Source organism: Lepisosteus platostomus, chromosome 6 (genome assembly GCF_059453375.1).
Source record: "Lepisosteus platostomus isolate fLepPlt1 chromosome 6, fLepPlt1.hap1, whole genome shotgun sequence".
In the NCBI taxonomy this organism is placed as follows: domain Eukaryota; kingdom Metazoa; phylum Chordata; class Actinopteri; order Semionotiformes; family Lepisosteidae; genus Lepisosteus; species Lepisosteus platostomus.
The window spans coordinates 9,796,294-9,814,780 of NC_142616.1; the positions used below are offsets into that span (position 1 = coordinate 9,796,294).

Below are 18,487 nucleotides of genomic sequence, written 5' to 3' on the forward strand. Positions count from 1 at the left end.
GTGTTCTTTAAGCTGGTACCCTGGCTACTCTTACAGTAAGTAACAACTGGGTGAGATCCTCCAGTCAGCACAGGAGACAATTCTTTACACAAAGGGTGGTGGGGGTGTGGAACTTGCTGCCCAGCTGTGTTGTTGAAGCCAATGCCCTGGCTCATTTTAAGTAATAGCTGAGATGAGATCCTCCAGTCAGGATAGGAGGCACATCTTTACACAGAGGGTGGCGGGGGTGGGGAACAAGCTGCCCAATCATGTTGTTGAAGCCGATACCCTGGCTTCTCTCCAGACACAGCTGGGTGAGATCCTCCAGTCAGGACAGGAGGCTCTTCTTTACACAGAGGGTGGTGGGGGTGGGGAACAAGCTGCCCAGCCCTGTTGCTATTATAGAGAATACCCTGGCTATTCCAGAGAAGCCACTGGATAAGATTCAATTAGTTGTCGACAACAAAACAGGTTATTCGGGCAGAATGCCCGTTCTTGTTTGTAACTACTCCCATTTTTCTTATGGGTTTATTATTCCAACAAATTCTTCTCCATGTCCCAGATTAGCTTCTGGCAGATGTGTGTGCAAGTCCAGACACAACTAAAGTTAGTAAGTAACTAAGTTAGATTGTTTCATTGTTTCATCAAGCAAAATAAAGACACACCTTCCTTACTATAAGTTTAAAGGTTGCAGAACGAGTTTTAGTTTACTTTTCTATTTCAATAATCAAATGTGAATCATTACCTTCATTAAAGATAGTAGTTCAAGTAGGTAGATTCAACACAGATATACTGTCTGTTCTAAAGTCAAATAATAAAGTACCCCCCCCCCAAAAAAAAAAACATGCACCCCTTTCTATACATTTTTTTAATTGCACAGACAAATTTTAAAAACAAAACAAACGGAATTCAAACCCTGAACTGTTAGATTCCAAAGGAGATATAAGTGAAGAGCAAAATCCGGTTTGGAAATCCAGAATTACTAAATCGATTACCTTAATGGAGTCACTAGCCTCTGATCTGTGGCCAAATTTATAGTAAGCTAATGCACTGATTCATTTTAGGAGTTAAAAAATTCGACAGCCTGAACCTGTCAGAAATCTCTAAGTCCATGTCACCAGTCTGGAATTATGCGATACGCAGCGACAAGATCGCTTCTCCCTCTGTAATAAGACACCCACACTTTCATTTTCCCTAGCTTAGAGTCACACCGACCACAATCGGAATGCTATCTGTGAATGGGGGAGCGGAGGACGTGGGGCTTAAACTCCGAGCTTCAGAAAGTGGACACGATGCGAGAGCCCCTTGCTATGTATTGTCCGAGAAGCCATACGCGGTGATGGGCAGTGATGGAGTCCGGCAGAGAAGTCCAGGCATGAGGAGAGAGAAGAGAGACGGGCAGAACGGATCCTGTCTATAAAGGGGGAGATCGCGGTTCTGGTGCGGCCGCTCCCCCTCCACCACCCCCCAGAGGTGGAACCCCCCTCGGCGATATCCCATGCAAGCTTTCGGCGCGGACGACAAACTTCTGCGCGATGTTGCTGTGCATCTCTGGAGTGCGTTTATTGAAGTAAGATCTTATTTTTATTACTCTGCATATGAACAATGTTGGTGGGCTCCGCGTCCGCAAGTGTGGAAAACAAAGTTGGCTCTCTACCTCCGCACCTTTTAAGGGGGACTCCTACACCTCTGGGCCAACGCAAGCAATATAATAACTGTTTTTATTACTACTGCTGTAAAATACATTCTGTAAATCTGAAAACACAAAAACAACACACAGTACATCGCAGTGACACGTGACAATAAACACATGTTGGTAGTTTTCAGCTGTCCGGAATGATTAAAAATGATGAAGTCAACATCTGGGCAGAATGTTTAATGAGAATGTTTTTTAACACTTCGGTCACAAACTTAGAAAGCAAACGAAGTCTTCAAACGAGATAAAAAGAGACCTTTTGAAGTTTTGTTACTGTGCGCTATCTTTTCTGCTGTGACACGGACGGGTTTCTGAAAACTTCAATGCGGTGAAATGACAAGAAGTGTACTGTAGATGAGTGTGTTACCGACTGCTAAAGTACCGCAGTCTCTGAACGTGCGAAGAACACTATAAAAATAATGTTGCAACAGGCGCCTTGAAAATTATGACCATGTTCCCTGCCAAAGTATGATACCTGACAGGAATCCGACCGTAATGTAATGCGCTGGTTGCTGTTGTTCTTTTTTCCATTATTACAGTGTATGTTAAACGAACAAGCAGAGGCTAATCAAACGCTGCAAATCAGAAACAAAGTACCGTTTTGAATGTTAAGCCTTCAGGTGCAGAGAACGGTATAACAGGTTTCAACGCGGAATTGATCTTTACTTTTCCCTCTGAAGCCAACGCAGACTGACACTGACCCTTCAGTATATACTGTAGTACATGGTGTACAGTAGTACAGAATATACAGTACATGGTGATGTTGTTATGTGGGATGAGCTGATACTAAAATGGTCTCACACTGTTGCACAGCATATCCAATTTAGCAGACGGAAAAGGTTAAGAATACTAACAGTGGTCTAGCATCCTCAAAACAAACTTGTACTGGAGTCTTTAGGTGTTTCAAACAACACAGATCCAGTGCTGTCTTTTTGTTCTAAGTGCTGTGATGGAAACAATATCTGTAACACTTCACTAGTGCGAGATAAACTTTAAATATTGCATATTGAAAAGCAACAGCACAAAGCACAAAAAAAACTAATCAGGAAATCCATTTCTCATGTATGAGAAAACAGGTGAATAGCTAAAGTTATATTGGCAATAAATGCAAAATGTCATACATTTCCCAGGGAAGGTGGGTGTGGTTATATGGTTGTGAAACTGTCTGATGGAATGCTGCCAGGATGGGTGGAATGGAATCAAGTCCGGGAATCCATGCCCCAGAATATTGGCCTAATGACAGGGCTCAGTGGTGATATCATCGCCTTGGAACCTAGATAGTTCTCCATCGGCCTTTTGGACTAGAGTTCAGCTTGGCTCTCTGGGGTTCAGGGCTGCGCTAGTGGGCATCACAAAGGGGGCTGGCCCATACTCCTTGGGACTTGTCTACAAGAACTGCATACATGCAAACAGATCAGCTTCAGCAACATGGCTGGGCAGCTTGTTCCACACTCCCACCACCTTCTGTGTAAAGTAGTGCCTCCTGTTCTTAGTTTTTATGCAAACTTTTTTTTCTTCAGTTCTGTCCTCTTCAAGGCAAGGTGAATGCCTTGCTCTTTATTCTGAAAAAAAAAAAACTACTGTTACATTAAAGAAAAATGCATCTTAAAACAGTAACGAGCATAAATTGTAAAACACAGGACCTTCCTGTATTTTTGTCCTCCATCTCACTCCAAAAACTATGAATGACTCCTCATCAGGTCCAGTTCCTGGAGTGCTATCTGCGTGGAGCTTGTATGTTCTGTCTGTGTTCATGTGGATTTCCTCTGGTGCTCCTGCCACAGTCCAAAGACATGCTGGTGGGAAAACTGGCTTCTGGGAATATCGGCCCTGGTGTGAGTGTGTGTGTGTGTTTGTGTCTGTGTGTGCACTCGCTGCTTGCTGGGTTTGACTCTGGCTCACCCTGCGACCCCGAATTGGATAAAACCGTTAGAAAATGTATTTAGTCTTTAGCCTGTGTGCTCAGTAGATTCACGGAGAGTTTTGACACGGGTTGTGCCCTTTGTGAAGTGACACCGATCACGCCAGACAGCTGGAAGGCTCCCAGCAAATTACAGCGCCAACCTGCATAACATCAGCTGCACCCGTCCAACCACCGGTTGCCGTGCCTACACGATCCGGTGTCCAATCAATGATCGCTTACCGCGTACAGAGCACAGGCTCTTTAAGATCAGCCTCCACATTCCAGATGCTGGATTAGTCTGAGAGCTTTATCTTGCTTCTCGGCCACCTCGGCCATGCTTGCTCCTGTGTTTAGTTCCTGCTTGGCTAAGCTGTTGCCTTTGCTTCGTTTCGACCTGGCCGTCTCGTGGATCTCCCCCGTGCTCTCTGCCACGGAGAACTCCGCGGGGTTTTTCTGCGGGTACGAGCATGGATTTCCCCCCGTTCGCCTTCCAGATCTTGACCATGCCTTCTTTCCGGTTTCGCTCTCCGGGTCTTCTGTGAAACTACTGGCTCGCTGCCGCTCCTGCCTTCTCCTGCCTCTTCTCCCGAGTCACAGGCCACTGCTCTGAAGCAGGGAAGGCAAATTGCAATACAAATGCAGACGTCCGAAAAAGATCCAAACGCGTTGGCAAGTGAAGATCAAAATCGCTGTACAGGAAAGATGAGCACAATCGTCCTTATAAATAAGTGAATTATACAGATGGGGAGATACCTTTACAAAAGCAAAGCTGTTGGAGCATGTTATAACCTATTAAAACGTATCGTTCAAAAAGATATTGAACGAAAGGTAGATATTTAAGTGAGCAGTATTTTGTAAGCAGTCGGTGCACTGGTTTCTCCAGTCGACCCGTCCCTAAATAGTTGTGTTACCTGCGTCATCTCTGAACTTTGATTGTTCAACTGGAGGCATACCAGGGAGAGTGTAATATCATACAACCTCATCATTTCTATTCTTCATGACTGTTCATGTTAACACAACAGTAATAATATTAAGAAGGATACCAGCTATGAGAAGAAGAAGGCTGGTCCCTGAAGTTCAGGGCCATGGAGAATAGCACGCTGAGCTCCTAGAGCAGGGTCTCGGGGTGACCTTAGGGGGTCTTTGGATGGAGCGAGGCTTAATCTAGTGGTATGAGAGAATCGGATTGCTGGCTAAAGGGAAGATGTGAAGGGGGGATAAAAACAGATAGAACATTTGCACGGGAAAATGAGAGGGGAGAGACAAAGAGACTGCCTTGCAGGCCGTGGTCAGGGCCAGAAACAATCTGAGCCCTCCTCCTGTGAGGCTGAGATTCCCAGCGAGAAAAGACCTTATAGTCAGCGAAAAAAAGGGGGGCCGCTGGCACGTTGGTCCCGAAGAGGTGACAGCGAGTAGGAGGGGCAAAAATTAAAAAGGAGAGGAAAATCCAGAGAGCGAGAAAAAAAAGGCAGCAGAGGGGGGAAATAAGGAAATCCCGGCTCATTCAGAGCTCCGGGACAAAGGGCTTGAGACGCAGTTTACTGTAGCAGTGAGCTGAGTGGAGAGAAAGCCTTAAATGATCTGCTACTGGAGCAGATCGCTGAATTGTTGGCAGCCTGATTGAAAGAATTAAAAGCAGGGCTGCCTGGAAAACATCTCCCAGCTGTGTCCACATGGGATCAGATTGGGACTAAGACCTCGTGTAAAAACTACTGGTTGTCAATGGTAATGATCATAATAATAATGTGATAATGTTTCTTTATTAACCCTATACAATTTCTTGCATTAGGAATTTGTCTTTTTGCATACCCTAGCTTTTCTCCATGGAGACATAGACAGGGAGAGAAGCTTGGGTTCAGAGTGCAGGGTCTGCCATTGTAGAGCACCCCTGGAGCAGTTAGGGTTAAGGGCCTTGCTCAGGGGCCCAATGGAGTAGGATCCCTTTGCCAGCCATGGGATTTGAACTGACAACCTTCCAGTCACAGGCACAGATCCTTAGCCACAGAGCCACCACTCCACCCGTGGTAATGCCTGGGTGTAACCAAGACGAAACAGAAGAATATGTCAGTGAATCATTTTAACTCCATGCCAGTTTTCAATATTTCTGTTTAAGCTCATACCAAAACCCCATAATAAAAGGCTGCCAAAACAGTCCAAAAGGCTTTGTGTCATTGGCTTATTGTAAAGTGTTTTTCCAGAACATAAATACTGATTATTCCACACATGCTGTACTCAAAAGTGGGATCATTCCACAGATACCCTTTCGTACCCTCTTCAGCTACTGCTCTGTCTGAGAAACCAGTTAGTCGGTTTCAATTTAAGGCCGCACATTTTAAAATGTGGGGTTTGTTGCTGTGTTTTGTGTGTGACTAAAATATCAACATCCAACCCTCTCTATAACTCAATAGATAATAATTAATAAGAATTCCTTACACTTATATATCGCTTTTCTGCACACTCCACTCAAAGTGCTTTACAGGTAGTGGGGAATCCCACCTACACCACCACCACTGTGCAGCCCCACCTGGATGATGCTCCAGTACTCTCACCACCCACCAGCTCTCAGTGGGGAGGGGAGCAGAGTAATGAAGCCAGTTCAGAGAGGGGGATTATTAGGAGGCCATGATGCTGGATTGCAATAGTGCGTTCTGAGTAATTGCAACCGATCGGCAGGAATATTAATGTGTCTTTGATCAGACCTCGGTTGCTGAAACAATCACTGCATCACGCACAAGACGGTGATAACATGATAACAGCTGACGTTTATGTCTTTTAAATCAGCTTTGCTTAATTTCCTTCCCTTCTGGTTTTCCAGGCTATCTGTGTGATTCCACTCTGGGGGCGACGGGAGAATAGGATCCCGATCTCCGTCCTCGTAAGGCATCCCCTGGGAAAGTTTGGTGCCGGTCTTGGCTCTTCCAGTCTTCCCTCACCCCAGCGGCTGGCAATATGAACAGCTCCGGCCCAGTTCAGTGCAGCAACATAAACTTCACCGTGGACCAGACCTTTCTGCCCGTGCTCTATGGCTGTGTCTTCTGTGTCGGGCTGCCTGTGAACATCTTGGCCCTTTACGGGCTGTACCGCCTGGTCAAGGCCAACTACACCCTCTCCGTCTTCATCATCAACCTCCTTTTGTCAGACTTGCTGCATATCAGCACCCTGCCCTTCTGGATCGACTATTACAGGAGAGGCCACAAGTGGATGTTTGGGTACAGTGCCTGCAGGATCATTGGCTACATGTTCGGGACCAGCCTCTACGCCAGTGTCTGCTTCATGTGCTGCATCGCCCTGGAGAGGTACCTGGCCATTGTGTACCCGCTGTGGTTCCGGTCCCACCGTAGGATGAAGTTCGCCTGCTTGCTGTGCCTGTCCGTCTGGGTGCTTGTCATCGCAATCCAGTCTGTGGGCTACAGCTTCGGGTTTGAGCGGACCAGGCCGGCTTCCGATCTCTGCCTGGAGAGCTACCCCAAATCGCGGGAGTTTGCGGTCTTCCAGCTGGTCGTCATGCCCTTCACCTTTGTTCTCCCCGTCCTGCTCTTCGGGATCCTCTTCGCCCGGATTCACAGGAGCCTCCACAAGGAATCTTTCATGCCGGACAGGAAGAAGAAGAGGATCACGCACCTGCTGCTCCTGGTGCTGCTGATCTACGTCGTCATTTACGGGCCCTACCACGTGACCGCTTTCGCCCTCTGCATTGGGGCGCTGGTGACCTCGGACAGGTGCCGCTTTGAGTCGGACCTTTTTGTCTTCTTCCGAGTGACTGTGGGAATCCTCAGCCTCAATCCTGTCCTCGATCCCATCCTCTATGCCTTCATTGGGAATGATTTCAGGGAGGCACTGGAGTACTTGCTCTGTTGGAAAAAGCCAAGAACAGCATCAATCGGCAGGGGGTCTTTCCATAGAGTCTCGTACTCCATCAGAGAGACTTGAAGTTTTTGGCTTAAGGACGGAGGTACTAAGGAATCCCATCTGTGGCAGATTTTCATTATATTTGAAAAGGACTGAGCTATCTTAGTAAACATTTGTCTTTTGCAGAAGAGAGCAATCTACTTGTCTTAGTCCAACTGTAGGCCTTACAATCAAACTGTACACCTTGAAAAGCAACTGTAGGCCTTACAAATTCAACTGTAGACCTTACAATCCAACTGTACACCTTGCAATCCAACTGTACAACCTTAGGCCTATCAGTCCAACCTTAGATCTAACAGTCCAACTGTAGGCCTAACAATTCAACTGTACACCTTGCAGTCCAACTGTACACCTTACAACCCAACAGTGAACCTTACAATCCAACTGTAGACTCAACCTTAGGTCTATCAGTCTGACTGTAGACCTTACAGTCCAACTGTAGACCTAACTATCTGTCAGTCTTCCAATCAAATTATAAGACCATCTTGAACATTAAAATGCATAAATATATAAAATTCCTTTTGTATTTTTTGTATCTACATAAAGTTAAGTAAATCTCTTTCTCTCTTCACATGTTTTGAGTCTTTTAGCTCTTTTACTGAACTGCAGTCAGTCTTCTCCAAGTGGCTCCTCCTGATGAAATGAATGAATTTGACCCCTTAAGCAACATTTTTTTATCTGTTTCCGATTTCCAACAAATACAGTATATACAGATTAAAAGTGTCCGAAACAATCAACGACTGTTTATTATAATATTATTTTGTATGTTTTCTGTTAAACTTTAAATCTGCAATAAAGTCATTTCTATTGCTTCAACTCCAAAAAAAACCCATAAAAACCCTGACATCCACACACCAGCCATTGCCCAAACCTGTTGGGAGGCCAGATTCTTAGTAAAATTGAATTAAGGAAAAAGAAGAAACAAAAAACAATTTGTTAAGCTGTTAATGCGATGGATTTTTCATCTTTTTGCCCTTTCCCCAGCACTCTCTTACCTCTCTCAACTCCATCTCTCCGGGGTCCTGGGTTCCACTCCTTACTGGGGTGCCGGTGTGTGTGGAGTTTGCATGTTCTCTCTGGGTTGGCTGGGATCCGCCGCAGGTAGTCTGGCTTCCCATAATGCTCTGGTTAGCTGATTGGCTCCTTCCATGAGGATGGGGGAGCAACAGCTGCCTACTTCCTTAACCTTTCCTGTCAGGAATAGATTAACTGCAAGGCTGTGGGGTAAGAGTCCCTCCTACAGAAATTCGGGTAATGCAACTTTGCACTCTCATACACTCAGCGTCCATTTCAGATTCCTCCGCTGTAGGACATCTGGCAGCCATGCAAATCCTATATTTGTTCGTGCTCGTTTGGACTCCAGAGATAGAGACAGAAACAGGAAAGAAGCCGGGCTCATCCAGGGCTGGCGTTGGGAATTTTGAGTCCCCGAGTCCCGCCTGGTGGAAGAATACCCAGCGCGGGCTGTGTCCCCACTTTTCTGCCTCCGCCGCGTCGCAGGGTTTTGTAGAACTCGCAGAGCTCACTTCCTCACGAGCTGAGCTCAAGACCCCCCCGCCGCCGGCAGAGACCCGAAGAGAAGGTCGAGGTAAGGAGGCTTTTCATTCCCCACAGGATACGTGATTAGAAAGGCATTGAAAGTGGTTAGAAATATCTGCTAGCAGTTAGATCCAAGCCATGACATGTCAGGTTGACAAACATAGAGTACTGCTGTCCGATATCTTTTAATCTCACTGCGCATATCTCTCTGTCTCTGGCTGGCACATAGCCAGTTCTTATTCTTATACACTACAGAGTGTTCTTTAGACCTGGGTTTCTGTGTTTGTTTTATAGTATGTAATAATTCCCTTTTTATATAGCGCCTTTTTTGCACATAACAGTTTTAAGGATGGGGGCGCAGGGTAACTAGTGATCAGGGTACCACTCAACTTTTAAAGAATACACAGAGGAAGACAAAGAGCTCCCCCCTGTGTGAGTCCTGATGGAAAAGAGAAGAAGACTTGAAAAAGTCCTGTGAAGTGAGCTCTGCAGGCTTCAGAGAACTTTGTGATACATGCAGTATACTGTATGCACTGCAGGCTTCAGTGAACGTTATTATGTACAGTATGTACTGCACACAGTACACTCTTTTAAGATGGTATATTGTAAAGTGTGCTTGTGATATATACTGTATCATCCTGCTATAAATGTCTCTGTATATGTAATCCAGAGTACAGATAGTTAACACTTACAATAAATATAGAGCACTAAATACACACACAGTAAAGATTGTGTACTATCTACACAGATAGTATACTCTATACAATGATAGAATACACTATATAAACAGAGAGTATAAACAGAAAACCATACTATAAACACAAATATTATACAGAGTATACGAAACCCACTTATAGTATACACAGTATGCTATATACACTGTCTACAGAGTATACAATACACACCGAAAGTATACACATACAGGTAGCGGGTGACAGAGATGTTGTCTCTAGATTCCCTGATGTCTTTGCTCCCGTGAACAGATAGCAATCTCCATGTTTCCAATATGCAAATTGCAGTTTTGCTTAGCTAGTGTCACTGCAAACACATCCTTCTTATCCTTGTTCTGGTCACCCAGAAGGTCGATACACATAGAGGCATTTTGAAGAACGCGGGGGGCTTTTCTTAACCCCCTCCTCCCGAAATAAACTACCTCCATTTTAACAACGTGAAAGAAAAAAACATTATTAAATAAACGCGAAAATCTTATTAGGGTATGTATTTTCCACCTGTTCATTTTTGGCAGACATTGCACAGCTCTGTGAAGTTGCCCTACCCCCCTAAAAGCAGCACAAGCAAAGGAACACATCTCTTTCCTTAGTGCTCCATTAACAGATGGATATATATACAGTAACTGTAAAATGTTTCAATTCAAAAACAATATGGAAGACGTTCTCAAAATGCGTTGAGTTGACAAATAACAAATAAAAAGCGTAGTGTTTCCAATATGGTTTTGCCCCTAACAAAACATACTATATAATCCAATTTCCTCATACTGTCTACATTTAGGTATTTGCATTGCATGAAAATGATGGTCCATTGTATAACAGTGGTCATTAATGCAGGGAGTTGCTCATCCTAACTTTTTTAAATATGTAGCTCAAAAGACGAGCTGGAATTTTAATAATTCTTTGAATTAAATATCTATTTTAAAAAATGATACAATGAAACACTCCTTATTTCTTCTGTTTATAAAAAAAAATACAGACACAGCCACGAAGTATTGCGAAAATACAATTTTTTGTTCCCTTTTTGTGGTTACATTATAATATTGGAGACATACTGTACATGTACTTCATTCTACTCTTAACATAAATGCAAAGAAAATACATCCACCCCAGGTCAGACTGAGAAAGCATATGGCAAGTGTTTTTATCACAAACAATAATTAAAAGTATTTATCCAGATGATTTATCCAGAGTGTTACTAACTGTAAACTCCCTTGTACAAAGTGACATGATTACCCCCAGAATAAGGCACTATGTCTCAGGGATGAAAGCAGGCGGGAAGTTATTTTCAGTGGCACAAACCAGCACAAACGCAGATCTAACAAATGTGAGCAGTTTGGTTCTCCCATGCTGTTGTGGGGAGTGAAGGACGTCAAACCCTGAAAAATAAGGTACTACTGTATATCTCAGAAAAGATAGCGGTTCGGATGTAGCTTTCAATGCCTGTACCCGTAAGAGTAGTCTGTCCTAATGCACCGGATGCCTCCTATGTGCTCAAAGCGTCGCTCTGAAGGAATTTGAACCAAGAATGGCCAGATCTTGGTCCAGTGACACAGCAGAGTCACCAAGGACCAGTGTTAGGTGGCATACAGTAGTTCCAGGTCCTGAGCATGGGGAGACTTGGTCTCTCAGGAGCCCCCAAAGAACAGGGATTTTGGTGTACCGAGATCTTTCAGGAACCCCAAAACCATAGAACATGGTTTTCTGTATATCAGGGTCTTTCAGAGCCCTAACAAATGTGGATCTCTATAAACTGATGTCTTGCAGGAACCCCCAAAAGATAGATTGTGAGATCTTTCTAGTTATGAGTAGCAAATTCAATTTCTCCACTTTTAATATCAGTGTTCAGTATTATTCTTTTACTACATTCTTTTTTTACTTTTCTTATACTTCTATATTTTAGTATTATATTTTTAGAATTAGTAGCTTTTAGTATTAATACACCTCTCAAAATCTGTTTTCTTCCCTTCAGTTCAGTCCTTACTTCTAAGAAGAAGACCATGGAGGTCACTCATAACCAAAACTGCACCATCAACAAGAACATCGAGTGGGTCTTCTTCCCCCCTCTGTACAGCTGCATCATCTGCGTCGGGCTGCCCTCCAACTGCCTGGCCATGTACGGGCTGTACCGCCTGATCAAGTCCGACTACACCCTCCCGGTGTACATCATCAACCTCCTGCTGTCTGACCTCCTCCACATCGCCACCCTCCCCATCTGGATTGACTTTGCCTTGAACATGAACGAGTGGTACCTGGGCAGTACGGCCTGCTGGTTGGTGAGCTGCATCTTCTACATCACCATGTTCTCCAGCATCTTCTTCATGTGCTTCATCTCTCTAGAGAGGTACCTGGCCATCGTCTATCCGCTGTGGTTCCAGAGGCATCGCAAACTCAGGAACAGCATCCTGGCCTGCCTGGCATTGTGGGTGCTCATTATATTCACGGTCTCCTGGTCGGTCTACATCGGCTTCAGCGTGCGTGGGAATGACTGCCTGAAGACCATCCCCACGCCTCGGGGCTTTGCCATCCTTCAGCTGATCGTCATCCCCCTGACCTTCCTTGTGCCCCTTGCCTTCCTCCTCTTCTGCTTTTTCCGCGTGCGGCAGGTGCTGGCCAGCAACTGCTTCATCTCCCCCCAGGAGAAGAGGAAGATCTATGGCCTCCTGCTGCTGATCATCATCATCTTCACCACAGTCTTCGGGCCCTACCACGTCGTGAGCTATGCCGTCTACGCAGGGACGCTGGTGGTGGCAGACAGCTGCGGTTACGAGGGCCGGCTGTTCGACCTCCTGCAGATCTCCGTCGGGATCCTCAGCTTAAACGTCCTCCTGGATCCCGTGATGTACATCTTCCTCCGGACCGACTTCCGAGAGATCCTGGACTCGGGCTGCTGCAGTCAGGAGCAGGTCAACCGCCTGAAGAACTGGGGGAGGAGGCCCAGAAGATCGGATCGAGGCAGAGAAACTGTTCACACTGTGTCTGAAGCTGTGTCTCAGAGAGATGCGGTCTAGAGTCCCCCGATACCTCATCTCACTTTAATGCACCACCTACAGGGCATCATTCATGCATAGCAGAGCTAATCACCTCCCGCACAGCTTCCAACATGGCACGCAAATATATTATTATGTAAAAATAATGGATATGCCAGAGCTCCTTCAAGTAATATGTTCATTTGGCAATAATGACGAAACGAGTGTTGAAGTCCTGCTCAGCCACGATGATGACCCCCCAGCTTTAAAAGAACACAGCCCCTGTTTGTCAAGCTATTTATCCAAAGAGTTGCAAACAACACTTTAGCATCCCACTTCAATGTGGAATTTTTAAAGCAGTGCAGTTAATATTTTACTCAATGCCGGATTTCCCATGAGGCACTGTAGGCACAGTGCCTAGGGCCTACGAAATTTTTAAGGCCTAAAAAGGAGGGAAACATTAGTGAAGAACGAGAAACAAGCTAAAACAACATGCTTGCGATCGACTCTAGGTGCTCCAAATCAATAATCATACGCTCTCTAGCAACTGTTCTAGAAACTTGAAGTATCGAAGTGATGGTGACACTCAACTCGCTCCATCAATCACGTGGTTTAGTATTAGAAGAGTTTAAAGTGCACTGTGTCAATCGACATAATTCAATTGGCGTTGACCCCTCTTTTTGCACATTTCGGAGTGAAAGTGCCCAGGGCTTACGGATACCACAACCCAGCCCTGATTTTACTCAATTGTATAGCTTTTTTTACGCGCATTAAAATGTAAGATCCAGTATTCGTCATTGTCTTGATTTTTTTTGCTTTTTGACGTGCATTTAGAAGGTGTGAATTGAATCGGAGCCAATATCCATCAGACAGACATTTATAGATGTGTTCTTCGTATTCACCTCTTAAGAATCGTTCATAGTCAACTTTTTTTAGATGCGAAGGAGAATAATACTGAATTGTGGGGTCCTGTTTTCCAACGAGAAAAAAAAACAGTCCTGTTTTTTGATAACCTAAAAACTTTTGGAAATGAAATAGTATTTGTCTTGAAATTCATCATGCTCCGATACTCTCCTCATGTGCACTGGAGGCTTCAATGCACTGTTGCCTGAGCCTGCTTGATCAAAAGTCAAACTTTCAGAAGTTGCATCAGAAAGTAGCTCTTCCGATTCCAGTCTTCCGGGTTCCGTTGTTGATGTCCGCCCTTTGCACTGAAGCTCGCAGGAAAACAAACACTGATCAACTGGAAGTTTCGCAAAGCCCAGACCAAGAAGCAATGGGATAGAATTGCCAAGCAGTGAAAGAAAACACCATTTTCATCCAGGGGAGAACACACTTCACTGATCAAACACAAGGGCCGGCCAAATAATATTGCAGCAGTCTACTCCACCCCCCCCCACTCAGTGCTGGACTGTTCATTTTCCCTCTCACTCTTGACCCTGACTGCTTGTCACGATCATAAACCTCTCCTCTTAAGGACGCTCCAGCCCTTCCTTGTTTTGTTTTTATCCCCTGCACCTGCCTCTGGTTCCTGCTCGCCGTCCTATAAAAGCCAGACGTTCCTGCCAATCTGGGCTCAGCTTTGGAAGATGCGACTCGGCGGCATTGGCCTCTACGGCGTCCTGACCTTCTGGGTCCGGGGCTCGGAGCGCCTGGTCCCGGATCCTGCTCCAGCTTTAAACTCTGTTTGTCTGTCAGGATGAATTACCTGGTCTTGGACTATTGCTACATTCACGGGTTTGCCTTGGACTCCCTTGGACTGTTTGCCTTGGCCACACCTCCCCTGAACACCAGCGCACTGTGGACACGCCCCCTGTTTTCCTTCCAGCCCCCTTGCATGCTTTTTTCCCCCCGTTTTCCTCACTCCTCCCTGGATTGTGTTGTCTGCATAGGGTCCTGAAAGAACGCTTTGTTACACTGCTTCTGTTGCCTCCTGCATTGCCCTATATAAGGATGTCCCGCCATCTGCTTTACCATCCATCTTTTTTAGTATTTTGATTTCTCTATAGGATTTCCATGTGTAAGATTTGCCCTGTGTGCAAGAATTTCTTGTGTGAAAGATATGCTGTACAAACACCTGTTGTTGCCACAAAAGAATCTGACTGATGAACATGCTGAACAAGCACACTGTTGTCTTGCATATTTGGAATTCTGTAGGAAGGACCAGAAGTTAACCCTAAATATATTGATCCAAAAATATGTGCTTCTCCAATACCATGTTAGGTACATAGAGGAGGTGTTTTGAAGTATAAAAGGATGTTTATGAACAATGGTAAGCAGAGCAGATGGGTAGAGGATTACTCTGTAGGTCTGATCCCTGGGAGGCCTCTTTCAATCTTTCACTGAGCTGTGCTGTGACTTGTTTTGCCACAATAGCCAGCAGCCATATCACCCTGCAGCTCACAGCAGGCACTTAGTCCCCATTGAAGCTCAGAAGACTCCTGGGAAAGCTAAAGCTGCTGCTGGAAGTGGTGTTAATGGGACCAGTAGGGGGTGCTCACCCTGCAGTCTGTGTGGGTCCTAATGCCCCAGTATAGTGACGAGGACACTATACCATAAAAAGGCGCCATCCTTCGGATGAGACATAAAACCAAGGTCCTGACTATCCATGGTCATTAAAAATCCCAGGGCATTTCTTGAAAAGAGTAGGGGTGTTACCCCAGTGTCCTGGTCAACTTTCCCCCTGGTCTTTACCAATTTGGCCTCCTAATAATCCCCCTCTCTGAACTGGCTTCATCACTCTGTTCTCATCCCCACTGAGAGCTGGTGTGTGGTGAGAGGACTGGAGCATCATCCAGGTGAGGCGGCACACTGGTGGTGGTGGGATTCCCCATTACCTGTAAGGTGCTTTTGAGTGGAATGTCCAGAAAAGCGCTATATAAGTGTAAGGAATTATTATTACAACTATACAGTATGTCCTGGTATGGGAGAGTATCTCTCACTATCCCGCTTTCTGCCCTAGAGACCAGCACTCCCATTGAAAACTAAAGGACAATAAACCCCCCTGTTGTCGGCACTAAGACCCCTCTCTCCTGTCTCCAGTCGGCTCAGTGCCACTGTCAAGCTGCATAACCCAGGATGCAGGGCCATTCAGGGCGGTGTATTGGCTATTTTCAAATAGCCCAACCCAGACATGCACTTCACGAAGTGATCTCTTTCAAGGAGTTCAATCGTGGCAGGAGCCCTGATGGGCTTGGAGCTCCCTGGCTGTCAGTGCTCAACCGCAGTGCCAGCAGCCTTTGGGCGACAGCTGCTGTGTCACTCTCTCTCAACCGGATGCGGCGCACCGCAGAGTGAGCACACTTTCTGTGCGGGCTTTGAAGCTGCTTTTGAAAGCCGGTAAAAGGAAATGCGTATCGCCCGAACCTTCCTGTTTGTGTGTGTGTGTTTTTTGTGGTTCTTTCATGCTGCTGGCGCACCCACACCGACGTTTGCTGAAGGGGTGAGAGGCACAGCAAGTCACAACGTTAAAAAAAATAAGAAAAATAAACAAATGCTCCGGAACAAAAGGTAAAGCTGCGGAGAGCCAGCGCAAAGTTTACACAAAGGGGGGTGGGGGTCTGGAACAAGCGACCCAACCGTGGTGTTGTAGCCGACACCCTGGCTTCTTTTAGGCAACCGCTGGGTGAGATTCTCCAGTCAGGCTTCGGACATCTTTACACAAAGGGTGGTAGGAGTTGGGAATACGCTGCCCACCATGCTATTGAAACCCGTACCCTGGCTTTATGATTTCTGTTCTCCTGGTTGCCTTCTCTAGTAGTTGTGAAGGCAACACTTCTTTATAAGTAAGCAACGAAGGCTTGTGCAATACCTCATTTATCAGGCTATTTCCTAAGTGCTTTATTCAGTAGGGTCATGGGGAGCTGCAGCTCACCCAGGCAAGCATGAGGCACAAGGTGGAATGTTACCAGTCCACACAAACACGCATTCACACCAGGGCCAGTTTTTGTTTACGTCCAGCATATCTTTATACCTGTAGTAGGAAACCAGAGCACCAGAGGGTAACCCATTGTGAACTCAGCGTGAACATGCAAACTCCACACAGAGAGCACCCCTGGCATGGAACTGAAGGCCCCAAAATTGCGAAGCAGCAATGGTCAACACTGCTCCTCCATGCTGCCCATGACCAAAGGCTAGTTTTAGTGAGTACCCTGCTGAAACACCACGTCTGCATCGCATTCAGTACACCACAGAAGCTGCCATTATGGTGGGTGTGTTTTGTCTTGATTTTTAGAAGTGCAAATGAAAAGACGGAATCTTTCATTATTGCTGGCACTTATCAATGTGCAGGCTCGCTGTGTTCAATTTGACCCAATAAAGAGGGAACAAAGAAACAGGTTAATAATCATCAATTACTTCTAAAACCATAGAAAGGCACCATGGGCAGAGGGAGTAGAGAATCTTGACAGCAATTGAACGAGACACAGAAAGCAATATGCCTTTTGTATAATGCGATTCACGACTTTGTGAAAACAAACCCACCTAACAAAATCACAAAAAAACACTGACTAATAAGAAATAAAACTATAAAAATGAGAAGACAAAAACTGTTTCTCCCACAGGGCTCGTTTGTCATGGAACGAGGAAGATCAGCTGTGCCTTGCGTTCGTGCAAGCGTCCTTCCGAAATCGTCCTGTGAACTGTTCAACTGTTTTATTAAAAAATTCAGTTTGAAGCACAGAACTAATTGATGCCAGTCATTATCCCCCCCCCCAAATTACAGGTGACAAAGCTTGTAACAGCAATACGAGCGCAACACAGACTGTTCTTGATTTTCCAGCAGAGGTACAACAATGCGGTAAAGTTGTCTCGAAGTTCAAATACAATTTTGACACTTCAATAGTGTTTTCACGAAACCTTCTACAGTTACAAAACCACTTGTATCGTGTATAAGGAACATGAATGTTTTCACAGCCTCCATTTTTGACCATACATACACGAATATTCTGATGACAATGTCATTGTAGGGGAAACAAAGCCTTCAAACCAAACGCATTTTAAAAAACGCGACTTGTGAAAATTCTCACAACCTTTACATGAACGTATCATTTCTGAACCTCAGATTTCTGATTGATGCGTAATTCCACAACAACTGGAACACTGCGGGACCGCTGTGTACATACCTTCACAATGCGGGAACTACTGCTCAATAGGGGTTAATGCAAGCAACCCGTATAAGACCATAGGAAACAGAACAGCAGTCTCCAATTATCCAACCTGTAACTACAGGGATAAAGCTTTATTTCTGAAACCCTTTTTTATGTCCTGTTTTCATTCAGGTAAGGGTCAACTATATATGCAATACTGCTGACAACAGGAGCATTCCTTGTCTGTGCTCAACAGCTTTTTAAAAGCAGCTCCCATGATGTTCAAATGTTTTACACAGAAGACTGACTTTTCACAGCTTTGCGTTGTGAAACTTTTCTTCTTGTGGTTTTATTTGATATGGCACCATTAGACAGGCAACGCACTGGTATAGGGTGGTTGGTCACAAGCCAATAGCTTTTAAACCACAACACTCACAATGCTGTAACCAAGTGAAGGCTGTGAAAAGGTTCACAAGTCAGGGTCTTTAAAATGCGTTTGGTTTGAAGACTTTATGTGTTTCCCTTGCGAAGATATGGACATAAGAATATTCGTGTGTGTGTGGTAAAAAAATGGCATAAAAACAAAGCTGTGAAAACATTCACAATGTACTTTATACACAATACAAGTGTTTTTTTGTAACTCTAGGGGGTTTCAAAATCGTATTCGAACTCTGAGC

At 45.1% G+C, this 18,487-nt stretch overlaps 2 protein-coding genes across 2 annotated transcripts; both read left to right on the forward strand.

The window, feature by feature from the left end:
- Window positions 1-222: 222 nt before the first annotated feature.
- On the forward strand, window positions 223-8,002 carry LOC148660094 (G protein-coupled receptor 4-like). Its single transcript, XM_088634120.1, has 2 exons — window positions 223-1,549; window positions 6,394-8,002. The coding sequence occupies exon 2, from the start codon at window positions 6,528-6,530 to the stop codon at window positions 7,506-7,508; it is 981 nt and encodes a 326-aa protein (XP_088490246.1). The 5' UTR covers window positions 223-1,549; window positions 6,394-6,527; the 3' UTR covers window positions 7,509-8,002.
- Window positions 8,003-8,743: 741 nt separating this feature from the next.
- Window positions 8,744-13,511, forward strand: LOC148660095 (G protein-coupled receptor 4-like). The gene is made up of 2 exons (XM_088634121.1): window positions 8,744-9,075; window positions 11,727-13,511. The coding sequence occupies exon 2, from the start codon at window positions 11,755-11,757 to the stop codon at window positions 12,763-12,765; it is 1,011 nt and encodes a 336-aa protein (XP_088490247.1). The 5' UTR covers window positions 8,744-9,075; window positions 11,727-11,754; the 3' UTR covers window positions 12,766-13,511.
- Window positions 13,512-18,487: the final 4,976 nt, after the last annotated feature.

Coding starts and splice junctions, on each gene's coding strand:
- LOC148660094 (XM_088634120.1), top strand. CDS start 6,528: ATGAACAGCTCCGGCCCAGTTCAGTGCAGCAACATAAACTTCACCGTG.
- LOC148660095 (XM_088634121.1), top strand. CDS start 11,755: ATGGAGGTCACTCATAACCAAAACTGCACCATCAACAAGAACATCGAG.